An 18,147-nucleotide genomic window follows, 5' to 3' on the forward strand; every position below is an offset into this window, starting at 1 on the left:
GACAACACTACAGTTGTGGCTTATAAAAATCGACAGTGAGGCCTCAGATCACTTCCCTTGCACATGCTGGCACGCAAACTGATTTTGTGGAGCAATGCCAATCTTTCATCCCTGAGAGCGACGCACGTACAGGGTGTCATGAACCGGGGAGCGGATCTGCTGTCCAGGGGCAATCCACTTTACGGGCAGTGGAAATTGACTAGGGAAGTGGTCGAACAGATCTGGAAAATATACGGCAAAGTCACAGTGGATCTGTTCGCGTCCCACGACAATGCTCAGTGTCCTCTGTTTTTCTCCCTGACACACGATTGGCCTCGCACTCTCCTCTATGCATTCCCACCGATAGCGTTAATATCCCCAACACTCTACAGAGTGAGGGAGGAGGGACTAAAGCTGATATTAATAGCTCCGAGGTGGCCAGGGAAATACTGGCTGGCGGAGATCATACATATGCTGTACGAAGACCCCTGGTCTCTCCCGTTACGCAGAGATCTACTGTCACAAGCAGGGGGGGGGAGATCTTTCATCCCCACCCAGAACGTTTGGCACTATGGGCCTGGCCAGTGAGCGGTTCAATTTGAATACAACCGGTCTGTCTGACAGTGTTATCAGACAGACCGGTTGTATTCAAATTGAACCACTCTGTCTGACAGTGTTATCAGAACCATACAGAACGCTAGAGCTTCGTCGACAAGGTCTCTCTATAAGTGCAAATGGGGCGTGTTTGAGCGCTGGTGCGCGGATAAGCACGAGATTCCCTTTCAGTGCTCAGTGGCAGTCGTTCTATCATTTTTACAGGATTTGATAGACCAAGGGAAAGCGTTTTCAACCATAAAAGTGTATTTGGCCGCTATTTCTGCTTGTCACAAAGGTTTTGATAATAAAACCGTTGGGCAGCATCCTTTAGTATCCAGGTTCATGAAGGGCGTGCGTCGCGCTTTACCAGTTTCAAAACTGCTTTCCCCTTTATGGGATTTAGCACTGGTACTTGATGCTCTCTCAATGTCCCCATTTGAGCCACTGGACAAGATTGATTTAAACATATTGTCGTTTAAGACGGCGCTGCTGCTAGCCTTGGCTTCAGTGAAGCGCGTAAGTGAAATTCACGCACTTTCGGTGCATTCAGCATGTATACAGTTCATGCCTGTGGATGCAGGGGTAGTTCTGAGGCCTAATCCTGCATTTATGCCCAAAAATAGTTAATTCTATCACTCCTTTGGAGTTAAGAGCTTTCTATCCACCACCTTTTGCTTCGTCAAAACAGCAAAAGTGAAATGAGTTGTACCCAGTGGGTGCTTTACGCATTTACATCGAAAGAACCAGAGGGTTCCGGGAGAGTGATCAGCTGTTCGCATCTTGGGTGAAACCACGTACGGGAAAGCCGATTACTAAGCAGCGTTTGTCGCACTGGATAGTGGAGGCGATTTCATTGGCATACTCCAGTAAGGGTCATGCGCCCCCAGCTGGTTTACGTGCACACTCAACAAGGGGAATGTCAACTCTGTGGGCTCTTTTTAAAGGAGTCACGATACAGGATATTTGCGAAGCGGCGAGTTGGTCAGCATCTGGCCGCTGGCCGCATACATTTGCTAGGTTTTATAAACTGGATGTTACAGCTCAAACTTTAGCACATGCGGTATTGAGCGTTGGAGTTGAGTCATAACTCATGACTCGTCCAGCCCTGGAGGCGGTGCTGTGGTTGGCAGGAGACTTTGAGGCAGGCTATCTGGCAATGCAGGAGTTAGGATATGCCATAGTGAGACACCGAAACGTATGCTTGAAAAAGAACAATAGGTTACTTGCGTAACCCAGGTTCTCTGATAGCATTAAGTGAGGTGTCTCACCAGATCACCCTCCTTGCTGTGTGAAGCGAGGAAGAGGTGTGCTTGTTTTGAATGTCGTAATGACGTTGCATTGCTCCTCTTATACGGAGGGGTGGGGTAGCCACTCCCAGACACAACGTCATGTCTGCCAGCCAATTGGGGCTGGTGTAATGTAATAGGGCTTCTGAGGAATACACGGAAGGGGCGTATCCCATAGTGAGACACCTCACTTAATGCTATCAGAGAACCGGGGTTACGCAAATAACCTATTGTTTTGCTCTATGGACTTTTATTTTGAAGTGTATTTTCATTTTCATGCAGATGTTTGACTCAAGGGCTATGTTGACGTTGCTGCTCAGTGCAAAATTACTTTGATTAAAGAGGGCACATGAATAAAAAATAAATAAAAAAGAAGTGCATGGAGTATTTATAAGAAATACTGTAATATTTCATAAAAAAAGAAATTGCCAATTTTGATTTTATGGTGACTTCACCCAAAAAAAGGAGGGCTACTTATGGTGATCAAAGACTTTTATTTATATTGATTTATACTGAAGACAATTGTGCCATTATTCAGCTCAATTTAGATCAATGTCGATTCAGTTTAGTTCAGTAACAGTGTCAATGTTGCAAAATTTCACACTGCAACTATTTCCAAAGGTCATCGGAGTTGCTAGGGTATTCTTAGTGGTTGCTAGGCAGATGCTTACTGCCCCTAGTCAGCAGAGCCCAACCCCAAGAATAATAAGAAAAATTAACCAATCATATTGATTGTGATCAGTATTTAAAATTAGGGCTGGGAAAAAATTAATCGTAATTAATCGCATCCAAAATAAAAGTTTTGTTTACATAATATATGTGTGTGTAGTGTGTATAATTATTTTGTATATATAAATACACACATATGCATGTATATATTTAAGAAATATTCGCATGTATATACTGTATATATATTTATACATCATTTATATTATATATAAATATACATATTTTTATATTAATAACACATTTTTCTTAAATATATACATGCATGTGTGTGTATTTATATATACAAAATAATTATACACACTACACACACATATTTTATGTAAACAAAACTTTTATTTTGGATGCGATTAATCACGATTAATTTTTTCCCAGCCCTATTTAAAATCAAATAATTTTTTGTTCAGGAATGGAATATTTCATAGTGTACACATGCTGGAGCTGTCACGTTCTGTCCTAGATCAGTTTAATGACGGTGGGCCGACAGATATGAATGTGGTGTTCTCCCCCTGTGATCTGCTACTGTGGCACCTTCCGCTCATATTCTCTTTACGGCACTGCTCAGGCAACACTGTAGCGCTGCCCTAACGTCACTCTAATCTCAATATGCATCAGCGGTACGTCAGTGAATTCCGTTTAACCAATGATCACTGAGATTGACTGGCTTCAGAATTACATACACATTTTAAAAAAACTGTGTTTTATCTGTGTTTGCTGATTATCTGGTATTGCTCACCAGGATAAAAGGATATCTTGAACGACACAGGCAGCAACGTGGAGCTTATTTTAAAAAAGACAAAACTGTCCAGGGAAAAATTACAGTCATGATCTAGACCATAATAATATGAAAACCACAAATGGTGTGTGTATGAAAGCACCGTCATGCATGTCATTATAGTCTGGATGCATTCTGGGGTTTTCTTTTCAGGCGCTGTCTAAATAACGGCTAAATGCTTGCCTCTTATCATTGTTGAAATAGTTACTAGCTGTGAAGATGAGTATAAGTTTCCTCAAGCCTCTAGGGACTCATTTTCTTTCATAGGCCTGTCTCTGACGTCAATGGCCCGGCTGTCCTGTGGATTGTCACAGCAGACGTTTAAAGAAAGAGAGAGAGAGTGTGTGTGTGTGTGTGTGTGTGTGTTTTAAAGATTGCAGTAGAAGCCTGTAACCTTGCACAGCAGTACATAGAGGAGGAGTTCAAAATCATGTGTTGTGTTTGTGGGTTTTAAGTACATGTGCATGTGGGTGTATCTGTAAAGAAGGCTTTTGAGTGTGCATTTGAATTAAATTGTCAACAGTATGTTGAATTGGAATTTAAATTCAAATGACAGGATGAGGAAAAACAGTGTTGTATAGTTCATCCATTTACTTATCAATAAGGTTGGAATATCTTTTCTATAGGTGGCATTTCAAACATAATGTTTTTGAAATACTGAATAATAGTGTGTTTAAGTGTTTTTTTTATAATTCTTACTGATTTTTTTATATATTATAGAAACTACATTTACAGCAGTTTCTTTGGATTTCATTGGATTTTAAAGTTTACTTCCTTATATTCTACATATAATTAGAATTATAAGCAAGCAATAACATGTTTTCTCTGCAATCTGACAGAATAAAATAAAGCACCACTAACCGTGATGGTCCTAATATTTAGATTTTTGCATATTAGAATGTTAAACAATAAGTGCTATTCACAAAATGGACTACCATATTTTAATAAAAAATAAAATAAAATAAAATGTCTACATGTTAAGAGGTTTAAAAGCATCAGAGATGCATGAGGAGGCCTATTTAGTTATGCATTTTAACAACAAAGTTAAAAAGCTTTGTTTCCATTACTTTTGTTTCTTGATATGGGATTTGAATTGCATAAAAAAGAGAAAATGGTACAATAATCAACACAATTAAAATTTATAACACCTGATTTAAAGGCACAGTATGTAAGATTTTTTATTTAAATATCCAAAGACCACTAGAACAATGTTATATATTTTTGACTTGTGTACTTACATTACACAAGTCCAAGAATCCAAGAATGTTTAAATCCTGAGAAATAAGCAATTTTAACCTATCAATGACATCATACCCACGTTACCCTCGATTTCTGGTTTTATTTTGTAGAAACCATGGAAACACCAAAGAAGCTTTTATATATTATCTGTTGTATTAAACAGGTGAGCAACTGTTTGGATTTCATCGACTTAAAACTAATCATTATTATATAGCTCAACACAGTTAGTCTCATTGTTTAAATGTCGTTTTCTTGATTTACCACGAGTACCATGTTTTACCATGTCTAATATCGATCTAGCTCACTGCAGTGTGCAACAAGTGTCTCATAATAGCCGCATAGTAGTGAACGCACAGAGGAGCATTATAACATGACTTTCAACACACTCAAATGCAGTGAGGATTTCTTTAAGACTCCAAGGGAAACTCGGCTTCCCCTATAATGTCCCCTGTAGTAGCCTAGCTTCCATTGAAAGCTGCATCTCCTTTTGATTGACAGTGATTTTATACTATAAAAAGTCGCTGACGTAAGCTATTCGAGCTTAGTCCCATCGCGGGTTTTGCAAGTGTAGTCGAAAGACAAACTGCTGCAACCTATTTCTTGGTATTTGTATAAATAAATGGACAATTTTTATGATGTAGGCCGAAAATGAGCTTCCCCTCTTTGAAAGACCAGCAGCCGCCACTGCTCAAATGTATATAATATGGTAAAACAGCGCTGCGTTACCCCACATAATCATGACCAGAAGAAGCGGACGTCTGCGGGATAATAAAAGCTCCACTGCTCTCGAGCCGTGTGTCGTGCTTGTCTCTCATTAACAATCGCTCCATCGGCCTCGTTCCGCTTCAACGCCAAGAAGTAACTGAAACATAGGAATATATATACAAGATACAAACAAAGGAAACTAGATGAGAAACAGGTGAACTTAATGAACTAATCAATGAGTTTGACAATGAAAGGAACAACTAAACACAGAAGGAAACAGGAACAAAAGGAAACACAACATAATCAGGACAAAGGGCAATGATAGCTAAAACAACTTTGTGTACGGCAACAAAAAAAGGTGCTAATTGAGTCAAACGAGAAGCTTAATTTGTTACAGTGCATAACAAAAACAATGACTCTGAATAAACTCTATGCTCTCCAAAACTCCACAGAAAGCTAAGCAAATTTATGTAGAATATAACACCCATCATTCACAAAGTCCCCTTGCGTATTTGTTTATTACTATGCAAAATATGATAGGGTTTATTGCAACCTGCTCACTTTTACAGGTACTCACCCTGCACCATCTGTGAACCAGTGACATCGCTATCCCCTCTTCCTCTCTCAAGACAACTTCTACCAACTTGGTTGAGTTAAGGGCGGGGAGGGGGGCTCGACGGTGGAACCAGTGTCCTAGTTCCACTCCCGCTCTCCACCTCCAAACTCAAGATGTTCTTGGCCCTTCGCCATATTGGTTCTGCCACCACTCATTTCGTTGTATCCATATCCACCGGGATGCTAAGTCTGTCTGTTTGGTAATATTTGCAACTAACTGCTTCATGTCCTGGCCGTCAATCCCAAGCAGTCCAAGGGTCCTCCAAAGCGACTACCCTGTAAAACCCCTGTAGACAACCTCCACCATCAGGTTCCAAGCCTTCTATCCTTTCCGATTGACACTCGAGAATCAACGCCTGATATTTCTTAAGCTTGCGCTTGTGTGCTTCCCCCATTCTTTCCTACCAGAGTACTGTCAGCTCGACAAGCACCCCCTGCTTGGTACTCTTAAACCAGAGCACAATGTCAGGTCTGAGGCTAGTGTGGATTATTTCCTCTGGGAATTTGAGCTGCTTCTTAATGTCTGCCAGCATCTCCCAGTCATTTGTTGGGGCCAGGACTCCTTTACTCCTCATCTCAGTTGCCACGCACTCCCTAGACCTAAGAAACTGGATGAAACATGGTCCCTTAACAAGTTGTCTTGGTATCTTTCTTGCCTGCTCCACTCCGGCAGCCAGCTGAGTCAAAATTTGGTCATGCCGCCACTGAAATTTTCCATCTGCCAAACTTGTTCTGTGTGAGGAAAGGACATGCTCATAGTTAGCTGGTTTTCCACAGAGCATGCAATTGGGGCTTTCTGCTACCCCCTATGTAAGTAGGTTTGATGGAGTAGGTAGGATGTCATACACGGAACACAACAAAAACTTCATCCAGTGCTCTTCCATGCTCCAGATGTTCTGTCAAGTCAGAACCCTCTCACTCTCCCACCTCATCCAGCTGCCCTGCTTATTCATCGCTGCGGACTTAACATGCCACCTTTTCTCCTCTGACTTACGGACCTCCCTCTGCACCATGCCACGCTGGTCCCTCAGATTCGCCTGCTTTCAGCTTGCCCTGGTCGAGCAGCCTAGCCCTTGCCTTCCCTGGATCACTGACCCGACAATGTCAGCATGATGCAGGCTCTCCTCCGCCTCTCTCAATGCTTTGCTGGCTGACCATGTACGACCCGTTCTGACCTCAATGTCTGCCTGACGTACTCTTGGATCTTTACTGTCTCGCAGCATCATCGCCTGTCGTGTTTTTGTTACCTTATACTCCTCCACCACTGATGTTACAGGCATCTGCAGCTTGCTGCCTGTGCTATACAGGCTTTATATTTTATATTTTAAGCTACAATTAAGAGTACAGGCCTATTATCAATCGGTTTAACAGACTGCACCATATTTATATCTTCTCTGAAGTAATGTTTGAAAAAATGAACAAATTAATTTTTATATTTACAGAATTATAGGTGAACAAAATGTAACATGAGATCACACATGCATGTATGCATCGTTTTCCATTTTACTTTTCTGTTTAAATCTATAAAGTCTATTGCATAAACTCAACAAATAATGTAAAATTACATTATACCTTACATGACCCCTTTATTGTTTTGTTTAATGTGTCATTGTTCGCATGTAACAAAACAATTTATTTCATAAGTTTTTGTGCAGAAATTTTATGATTTATGTTTATGATTATCCATTTTATGAAGATGGTTTTTAATCACTTTTTTACAATAATGTTTGCATGTGAGCAAAACTAATGCAATGTGCTTGATTTCACCTTCCATTTGCAATAACCTAGACATAGTCAGGCACCATTTTTTTTACATCTTTCTTTACTCATGATTTGACTGTCAAAGATTATAACATTGTTCAAAATAAAAAATAACTTGCTGAATAAATAATGCAATGTTGTGAGGATATGGTGACAATATTGTAACACTCATTGTTTAAAAAAATGTGTCATTGCATACTGCATACAGTTTCACATAATTTTACTTTAAACAAAATAATAGTCAGTATTCAGAACATACTGTGCATTGTGCCGACAGCTGAAAATTTTAATTATCAGTGGACGGATTCAACAAAACTATAGACAAAGTTTTACACAGAAGGTACCGTAGAAAACAGTGCAAAACTATTTAGATTTTTTTTTAAATATACCATACACATTTAAAATATTTAGTCTCTTTTAGGAAATCTGACAAAAACTACAGATGAATGGGCAGAAGATTGGCTTGAAAATGGTCTGATCTCTGGATCAGTAAAACAACAGTATAACAACAGTAAAATATTTGAGAGTAAAGGAAGCACCCCTATGGTTGAATAATAGCTAAGCTTTTGCCACGTCACATCATCACAACCACATTCACCCATTTGCAAAAGAAAACAGGGGCTCATGTTTCAAATAATCTTTTTGTCCTGTTACCAGAATTATAGCATAGCACTGTATTTCAGTGACAAAATATGTAACTATACTATACTAAAGTTTACATTTGAGACAAAAAAAAGTTTGTTACAGGATCCCAATAAAAATCTGTGACATAGAAATCTTCATTTCCAGCACCTCTAAGCTCGCTGATGTTAAGAGTAATACCACTTGAACATACAGAGCTTAGGAAATCCCTAAAAGCCGCATGACATAATAACCACAGTCTGGTCTGTGAAAATTTCCTCTGCCTCCTGGCTCTAAACACTGGGTGGTTAGAATGGGGAAAAAAGAGGTAGCTGTAAAATTACTCCTTTTATGTCTTGTCCACAAAGTCCCGACTGACATTTCTGCTTTACATTTTCTTAATGGATCCACATTCATCAGCCCTGAGCTCCCCACCCACGTCACAGTTGGTCTTCCCTGATGTGGCGTTTTACTGTGTTACAGGGCAGGTTCCATCATATGGTTATTACCCTGTAATTCGCTTTGCCAGGGTATACACAACTATTTACAGTGTGGTTGCATGGTAAAAGCAATGAAGTGGTGAACTAGAGAGGCTGCTGTCAAATCAAACAGGCACAGGATCTCTAATATGAAAGACCTTGTTTAGTTAAGTTTAAATTGATTGTGCTCCTTCAAAATTTCAGAGGGGAAATTGATTAGAAAACTTTTCTGGGATTATTGTACTAAAATAATTTAATTTAACTTATTCCCCAGACATTATAACATCTTAGATGTCCTGTCATAAAGGTGACTGTGGGACAACATATTGAGTATCGTGGTATAGCAATACTTTTTGGGACAAGAGTGTCACTGTGGCACCAAGTATCACAATACTTATTTACTTTATATTTTAATGGTTTTATTTTGGTCCATCTACATCTACACTGATATGATGACGATACTATGTTGTTGAAAATTGTTGAACAACACAATATGGAACACAACCTTGTTTTTCACAATGTAAATTTAAACATAAAAATGGGAAGTCCAAAACTGACTAAAATTTAACACACCAAAATGGCTGAAGACATCTATAACAGAAATAAATCACAAACACAATTATGGAAATTTGACATTAGCCTACTTCACCTTCGACTTTTAACTCCACTGCAACATCCACTTGCTCTGGCTAGAACAGCAACTGTCAGGGGCGGACTGAGACAAAAAATCATCCCTGGCACTGTAGCCACGCCAGACAACATTTGAACGTCTGTTTTTAAATGTTAAAATTCATTTTAAATAATACAAATTATAGGCTACACTTAACGCAGTTGGTGGAATTGGCAGACGTTCCCTTAAGCATAAATGCGCTGTGGAAACGCGTCAAAGCATTCTCAGGTATAGGCCAAAATATGCAGCATTAACGCACGTAGGTGATTTTGAATTAATATTTCATGTCGATATACAATGGTTACATAATGTAAAAACATTATGCCAGAATTGCCCGATGGCCAATCCGCCCCTGGAAACTGTAAACACAATGACTTTGTCTGCATGCGTGAACCGGCGTAGATGTACTCAAATCAGACAGGAGAACTGAGAACATAACGTCGGGAAGCGTGTTTGTGAAGGCGGGGCCAGGGGGTGATATTACGTTTTGATTTGATGCAGAATGACTCCTTCAGATGGAGCACCAGGCTGGCTGCAATTTGACGGTGGACGTGACATTTTTTTTTTACAATAGCCTACCATCGCACTATCATTGATATTAATTCATCTATTTATTTATTAATTCATCTGAGGTGCCAGAACGCAGTTCCGGACCGTTCCGGCCCACTTTAACCCCTGCTGATAACGACGGAACTTGCAACCATATTTGGCTAATGATGCTTTCGGGAAACGCACCCCAGGCCAGTGTGCACACGACGATGGCTAGCAGTAGTCCCATACTGGATTTCAATTAAGTCATTCAACTGTGCTTTTAGAGTTACAATTATCTTTACAAAGAGCCTTTGAGTCATCTTCCACCACAGGTGTAATCCACGTTTAAAGATTTGGGTCACTCTTTACTGTGTCTACAGTTTATATGTATGCCACTTTGGCATAGCGATTGATCACTTGAAGCTACAAGCTAAAAACCTGCTATCGCTCGTGATTGGCTAAAAGTGTGGGCTCATAAGCGACGTCAACACCAACGCCAGCTAACTCTGCAATTGGCATGTGTGTTTAGTAACGTCACAATGACTGATTGGATGGAGTACATGGACACTTGGATTTTGTTTGTTAACCAATTATCCTATAAAATTTCAAGCACGAGCAATAATTTGCTGGCTGCAGTTCACATAACAGCCTCTGGTGTTGCTCATAACAAGGGTGTCTGAATTCTACATATAGCCCCTTTAAATGGAATGAAAGATATGGAATGTACTGCATGTTAGCTTGCTTGATCTATGTAAGTTCGCATATCATACTGACAAGAAACTATGCTTCTAACCACGGGACGAGAGCTGTAATTCCAATCACACTTTTTTGCGATGCGGTTTGCGAATGTACATTGGAACTATGGTTTTGAGAAACACCGAATCTTTGATTTATGTTGGTAACGACAGAACTTGCGACCACAGTTGGCTAATGATTGGGAAACTCACCCCTGGATGGTTGGCCAGTTCATCACAGATCTATCATCACATTGCAAATGAGCATGTTACTGTATTGCATCCCACATTGACATCAAAAAGACATTCAGTTCTTGCAGACTTGTTATGAACTTGGGAGAACTCCATGATAAACTGCTCCAGTGATGTTCACACTGATATACAATCCGGAAAGCAACCAAAAAGCAATAATTTTGTTAGTTGTTTAAACAGGAGTCCCATTACTAAAACACTCATGTGTTCTCAAACTAGTTTCTCTAACGTTTTAAAATCATTAACTGCAAGTCTTATTGATTAACCATGTCTGACTATGCACAGTTCTTACCAGATGTAGGCAGAGCCGGACAGTAACGGAGTACATTTACTTGAGTACAGTACTTAAGTACAATTTTGAGGGATCTGTACTTTACTCGAGTATCATTTTTGGGGAGTACTCATGACTTTACTCAAGTACATTTGAGAGGCAAATATTGTACTCTTTACTCCAATACATTTCTATCCATAACCGTGAGTACACGAGTAAAAAAAAAAAAAAAAAATCTCGGAAACCCTCAATTTGTTGTTTCCCTCTCAAACGTGATTGGATTGTGCAGGCCCCACTGATTGTGACAGCCTATCAGCAATCACTTTCAGCTTTCCGCCAAAGTCAACTCCATGGTCAGATTTTATATTACACATTAATGTAAGCCAAGCATTTGGTTTGATGTTCTTGAGTATGTGGTGTGTTTAACACAGTCAGGTTCAAATGTGGCAGTGGCGTAGCCACGAGGGATTTCTGATTTCTTAAAAAAAAAAACTTTAGGAGGCAAAATATATTTTTACTGATTATGTGAATTACACTGCGCAAACCAAAGTAGGCTACTACCCAGCGAATGAAGAAGGGTTGGCGCTCAGTCTCCAGAGTACATAAAATATTCATTTTGTTTTATTTTATTTTTCCGGTTTGCATTTATGAGGAAAAAAACAATGTTATGGACGTGTTCTCCGTTACGGACGTGAGCGCTCTGAAAGCGGCATAAAAAATGCTTTAAAACTTTCACAGAGACCTCAAACAGAAAACACAAAACCTTTCTTTAACCTGAATTTCGTTTTGATTTAATTGTATCTTAATTTTAATCAATGTTTCATCAACCAATTGCCTGGGTTTAATAAATAAGAAGTAAATAGCAGACGATAGATAAGAAACGGAGGCGCCGGCCTGTGAACTGGATCTCGTCTCATAAATGAACCGAAACTGAGTGTATAAGGTAGCCTACTTGCCTCTCACAGACATGTCTACTTTTAAACAGAAAAAATCAAAACGAAAGAAAACAGACTACAGACTGCTCTCTGCTTATGTAATCCGTATGAAATGTGCATTTCTCTCTGGCGCGTTCACTACTGAAGATCGCGAGTCAGCATCGTCAACTTCATCTAGCCGACACTGACAAAGAAAACACTTGTTTATTAACAAGTGTTTATTAATAAACAATTAAAATATCTCCTTGCTATATTTTACATATTCATAATCATTCCTTTTGCCGGTTCTTTGTGACAGCTTTTAGGTGCTTTATTGGCAGCGCCACCCTTACATGTGGTGTGTGTGTGTGTGTGTGTGTGTGTGTTGTCCCCGCATTTAAAGATGGGACCCCCCAAAAATGTAATTAAATTAAATAAAGCAACATGGTAAAAAGATGAAAATGACTTGATTTTACTTTCAATTCCTTTTACATTCTCCAAGGTATTAACATTAACATTTTTCATAACTCCATGTAGGACGTTTCTGTGCATTAATGTAAGCACTGTGGCAGTAGATTAGTAATGCAATATTTAGAAAATCTACTCTTGTACTCTTGATACTCAAGTACTTTTAAAAACAAGTACTTTAGTACTTTTACTTAAGTAGACATCTGAATGTAGTACTTTTACTTGTACTTGAGTAAAATTTAGCGTACTTTTACTCAAGTAACAAAGCTCTGTACTCTGTCCGCCTCTGGATGTAGGCTACTCTTACCAGATGCAAGCTCTTATTTTCTCCAATGACTCGAACATCTGAATGCTCAGTCACCAGATGAAGAAATATTTCTGAGTTTTGGAAAGTGTGGGGCCCAACAGACGTCAATGGGACGTCAAAATGATACAGGAAATCCTTTGAATAAACCTCAGGGTAAAAAAGGATTTTGGAAAAGAAACCCAACTCCTGTAATAATTACAAAGAACTGAGCTGCAAACTTGTGCACGGCATACTGAAGCAACAAACTGAAACTTCTCAAAGGTGAAGGTGAAAGTGCATTATTGACTCAAAATGATATAAACAATACCAGTGAAAACAGATTTTGTATTATTATTAATTTTTTTGCATGATTTTGGCACATGGAAACCTAAAAATATTTTAGCATAGTTATCTTAAATGTTTTGTTATTTTGTTCTTTCGTAGTCTGAAACACTATACACATCTTTAGATGTTTCAGGCTACAGAAAAATACAGCATTTAAGAAATTAATAGATTATATATAGTGTGTGTATATTTAAAAGGCTATTAAACCATGATGAAGTTTAATCATTGTTAGTGCTGTAACTGACACTGATAATGTTGGCCAATATTCGGATAATGATCATACTGTGCACTATGACTTTGCAAAATATTTTTTATAAACAAACACTGAAATAACATAATAAAAACAAATAAAATATAATGTAGTATAATTACAGGCCAAGGGAGAAACTATTTTGTTTTAATACAAAGTAACATTTAATTGTAAATGTATTTAAAAATTGGATAACAGCAATACAACTTTTTTCCAATTTATACAACACTGATTTAACCTCTGCCCTGATTGTTGTCCTGGCCTATTTTTTCTTTTCCCTTTACCATCTTTGTTCTCCTTCATTGGATACATTAGAAATGTATGCTTTATAGCTAATATTATAGTGAATGGGTCAGCAAAATAGAAATAACGCATATGATATCTTAAAAGCTAATTTAACACATGGTCTTAATTTTCTAGACTGAACTAGTTAGAATTGCACTGTCATGGCCAAATATGAATAGAAATTACTTTTAGTAATGGAACAATACTGTATAGACACTTATAATTATGAATAAGCCTACATTGAAAAATAAAAATCTAGTGTTGGATTTACTTTGAAACAGTTTTCACTCAAGAATTGTTAGTAAATTTCAAAAATAATTACAAAGAAATGGCAAGTTATGCATTCAATCAAAAAGACTGAAATAGTATTTTCTTGTAAAACATTCTTTAAAACCATACCGTGTATGTGTCCTGCATCTCAAAATCACAAACTATCACATAAAAATCTTTTTGTTGTTTTTTACTCTTTTCATATTCACAGTACAAGCTTACTATTTTTGTTTAAGATTAGAAGCAATACAACATATGGTGCACTTGAGATAACATAAAAAAAACCATGTAGCCTATGTATGTTATTATTATCATTATTATTATTATTAAAGGGATGTCATTTTTAACATTAATTAAAATTGCAGACGAATGTTTGCACAGAAATAATGCTACGTCTGACGGTACGTCATTTCGTAGTTTATACATTTATATAAATATGCATTTTTGGAGGGGGAAAACATCGTTCCTGCAAGAGTAGTTTGTCTACGCTGTACCAAAACGAAAAACAGATTTGTCCTCAACCACAAAACACACACGAGCTTCCTCGTGCGCGCTCTCTCTCTCGCTCTCTCTCTCTCTCTCTCTCTCTCTCTCTCTCTCTCTCTCTCTCTCTCTCTCTCTCTCTCTCTCTCTCTCTCTCTCTCTCTCTCTCTCTCTCTCTCTCTCTCTCTCTCGCGCTCTCTCTCTCTCTCTCTCTCTCTCTCTCTCTCACACACACACACACACACACACACTCATTGACGCGTGCTGACGTCAGAGCGCGTCAGTCCGCAGCAGCAAACGGTTGTTTTCTCCAGTTCTGCTGCCTGCCTTGTCACAATATGCAGTCGTTTATGGCTCCTGACAGCGTTGTTTTTACGCACAAACAATATTACGTGTGTTCAAGTAGTACTCACTGTGACTGTGACATCTAGAAGTCAAAGAAACAAACCCGAACTGTATGTACTGAGAAGGACCCGAAATGCACCAAGATGTCTTTATAGCGAAGAATGGCCTCTAGTGGAAGCACTTAAAAGCACCCATATGTCCTTAAACGCTGCTTTTTATATTAATTCCCTAACGTCCTGCCTCGACACTATAACATAAGAGGATGTCCAACCCTGAGAAATGACGCCCCCATTCCCCCCCGAGCAGTGGGAAAGCACACTACAGCAGTCCGGAGCAGAGCAGCTGCGCCAGAGTGCGGCGAGCCGGGGAGGAGATACGCCAACGCCGTTCTCCGGCTCCACTCGAGACGAGCCCTCTTCGCCTCTTGCCTTCATTTTTCAACATTATTCTAAGAGGAGTGGACGGGGCGAGTTTACATACTGGACATAGATACATCCGATACATGTGCGTACGGGGCGCGTAAAACACGGCGTTCTATAGCGTCTTTTAGAGTTGACGCGCTTTGATGTCATCCGGCGTCTCAGGGTCGGATCGTTTCATTTATAGCAGCGGGTCGACATTAAACTAGACACATATCATATCAAGAGTTATCATTACTCGCTTGCGGTCAGACATGGAAGATGGTCCGCCTTCCACAAGCTGTTTCCGAAGATTTACGGACTGTTTCATTGGCTCAAGTAGGTATACTTTTTTATTTTCCTGGCGTATTAGTAACTAAGGGTGTTGTAAAATGTAACGTTTATGTTGCGTTCTTACACTGCGTTGCAGCTGCATACTGGGAAACTTTTGGTTTGCTTAATTTCCAACGTGAAGTTTGGGTGGCAATATTTGCGCAGCGGGTGCAAGATAGTGTGAATGATTATGTCCATTACAGTTTAGTTGTTTAGATAAGTGTCTGTCATCACCTGTTATGTGTGTTTACATTAAGTTTTTAGTGCAGTAGCTGGGGTGGGCCATACATGTGGAAGAGGGTGATGTCTCATCCTTTGAGTTAAATAAGTGTGGCCCTAAACTTGTTTTTGTGATTTCCTCTCTCATTTAAAATGCACAGAGAATGTTAATTAGCCAGTGTCATTTTTTTGGAACAATCTAATGCAGGACAAGCCAAGAAATGCAGAGACTAAACAGGGGTGTTTAATATTAGTCTTTGATTAGTTTCACATGCAGAGAAATTATTGGAATTATTTCCCACAGTGCATAGCAGCTCAAAGTGTGCGTGTAGGACAACAGTGTGGAGATGTCGTTGTGGTGACCTCCTCTGATGAATATCATGACAGAATTAGTATTGAACCAGTTGACTTGAGAGAGCAAAAGCTGCGTGTGACGTGGTACTAATGACAGACAGGTAAGCACGAATGTCACAGGTTTTACTGAAATGCCGGCTTATGATGTTTTCTCATAATAGGCAAGGATTATTTCATTGCAGTCTCGGAGGATACATTACATACAAAATGAATACTATTCATACTTTAGAGCATTTTCCTGCAATAGGCATAAAAGGCCAGAATAATAAATCTTATGGTACTACGTTTTCTATGCAACTTTACTTGTAGTGTGTTGACTTAGCCACAGTGTCAGGCCATTTTTTTTGCATCAAAAAAATATTTATTATTCATGCTATTAATTTATTATTATTATTTTTAATCACTCAGTTTGCCATTTGAGCTAATTTGTGAAGAGGTGTTTCTCTTGGCCAAGGAGATTTCTCCGTTATTGATGGATATTGATACAATAATATATGTACGTTCCATCCAATAAGAGGTAAAAAAAAAAAGAATGTATGTAAAATCAGCATTCTTTCACTAGTAGACTAGTGTAAACTAAGTCTTAAACTACTAGTTTTTAATACGAAAAACTCAGTCCAACAGTCTTAACCGGTTTTGCTTCAGGATCTAGATTTCTTATTGTAAATCAAGTGTTGGAGAATTGTTTGGTGTACAAAAGTGATTAAAAAAACACATTGACCTTAATGCTACAGAACCTTAAACCGCACAGGCGCATCAATATGCAGAAACATTAACAAGACATAGGCTTAATAGGAACACTGATATTTTAGTTTTACTTTGTCATTAAAAATATGTCTCATGAATTACGATGGTTTCGTGTTGTCGGCAGATCGTAGTTCACAGCATAACACATTGTGGTCTGCACAAACCATGTTTATCCACGGTGTAAGTGAAACAGTATTTAATGTAGTCTAGGTCATATTTTCCATGTACTTTGTTCATGGTTTTCAAGCATGTCATGCAAAGTGCAGTATCTGCCTAATTTGACTAGATTACAAGTGAGAGATTAATTTGCATCAAAATATTGTATTGATTTTGATTGGACCTTTGACACCAACAAGAAAAGATGTGGGAATCCTAATTTTTTTCTCTGTGCTAATATACAGGCAATTTAGTTTTATTATCAGTTTTCTACATATTTTAATGAGCACTTTTGTTTCTATTAGACAGGATAGTCTAGACTAGTGTTGCCAACTCTCGCAAGACAAATAAGCCACCGCAGTATCAAACAAGCCCAATATGATTTATTATCAATTATTTATTATCAATAAAAGAGCCTGCAACATATTAAACTAAAACCACTCTGAGTTTGAAAAGCAAAAACAAAAGTTATTTTACAAAAATCATAAAATTGCAACGAAGCGGGATGGCGCGCACTATCCTCCGATCACCTGTGAGCAGAATAGGTTTGGCCTGTGATGATTAATAAACATACATTATAAATATATATTTTTTTAAATCTCGTCTGTTGATGGCATTGTTTGTGAAAATGTAGGCTGCGCTGCATACATCTATTTAAGTCTACTAACTATCATTTCTTGCATTTACATAACAACGTCACATGCCTGCACATTGAACACAATTTTTCTCCAATGAGGGGGAGGGGCTAATACAGCACTTGTATTATTGCACTGATTGGCTATTAGCTGTGAGCAGACAGTGTCAATCAATGTGTTGGAGAAAACAGCGACCATAAATGCCAAGAAATTTCAGATTTTTCTAACAAGCAAGCAACCATATTTTTCAAAATAAGCCCCCCAAAAAAACCCAACTCATGCCCCTTGATTTTTCACGTGACTTACCAAAAACGAAGCCAAAGTGGAGAGAAACGAGAGAAAGGGGGGATGAGACTGGGACATGATGACACAGGCCGCATGGTTTAGCTGTTTAACTAAATATTAATGGAGACTCCCA

At 38.7% G+C, this 18,147-nt stretch overlaps 1 protein-coding gene across 5 annotated transcripts in view; it reads left to right on the forward strand.

Moving 5' to 3' along the window:
* The window catches only part of pde10a (phosphodiesterase 10A), a 140,852-nt gene that overhangs the window by 39,218 nt on the left and 83,487 nt on the right, over positions 1-18,147 (forward strand). Inside the window, exon 1 of one of the 5 annotated variants that reach the window (XM_056249571.1) lies at positions 15,038-15,624. The exons of the other annotated variants lie outside the window; for them this stretch is intronic. Within the exon in view, the coding sequence (XP_056105546.1) occupies positions 15,561-15,624 (64 nt within the window). The 5' untranslated portion in view covers positions 15,038-15,560. Of the gene's footprint in view, positions 1-15,037; positions 15,625-18,147 lie in introns of those variants that run through there. 5 annotated transcript variants of the gene reach the window in all.

Source organism: Rhinichthys klamathensis, unplaced genomic scaffold, assembly GCF_029890125.1.
Source record: "Rhinichthys klamathensis goyatoka isolate OS25496 unplaced genomic scaffold, OSU_Roscu_1.1 h1tg000003l_1, whole genome shotgun sequence".
NCBI lineage: Eukaryota > Metazoa > Chordata > Actinopteri > Cypriniformes > Leuciscidae > Rhinichthys > Rhinichthys klamathensis.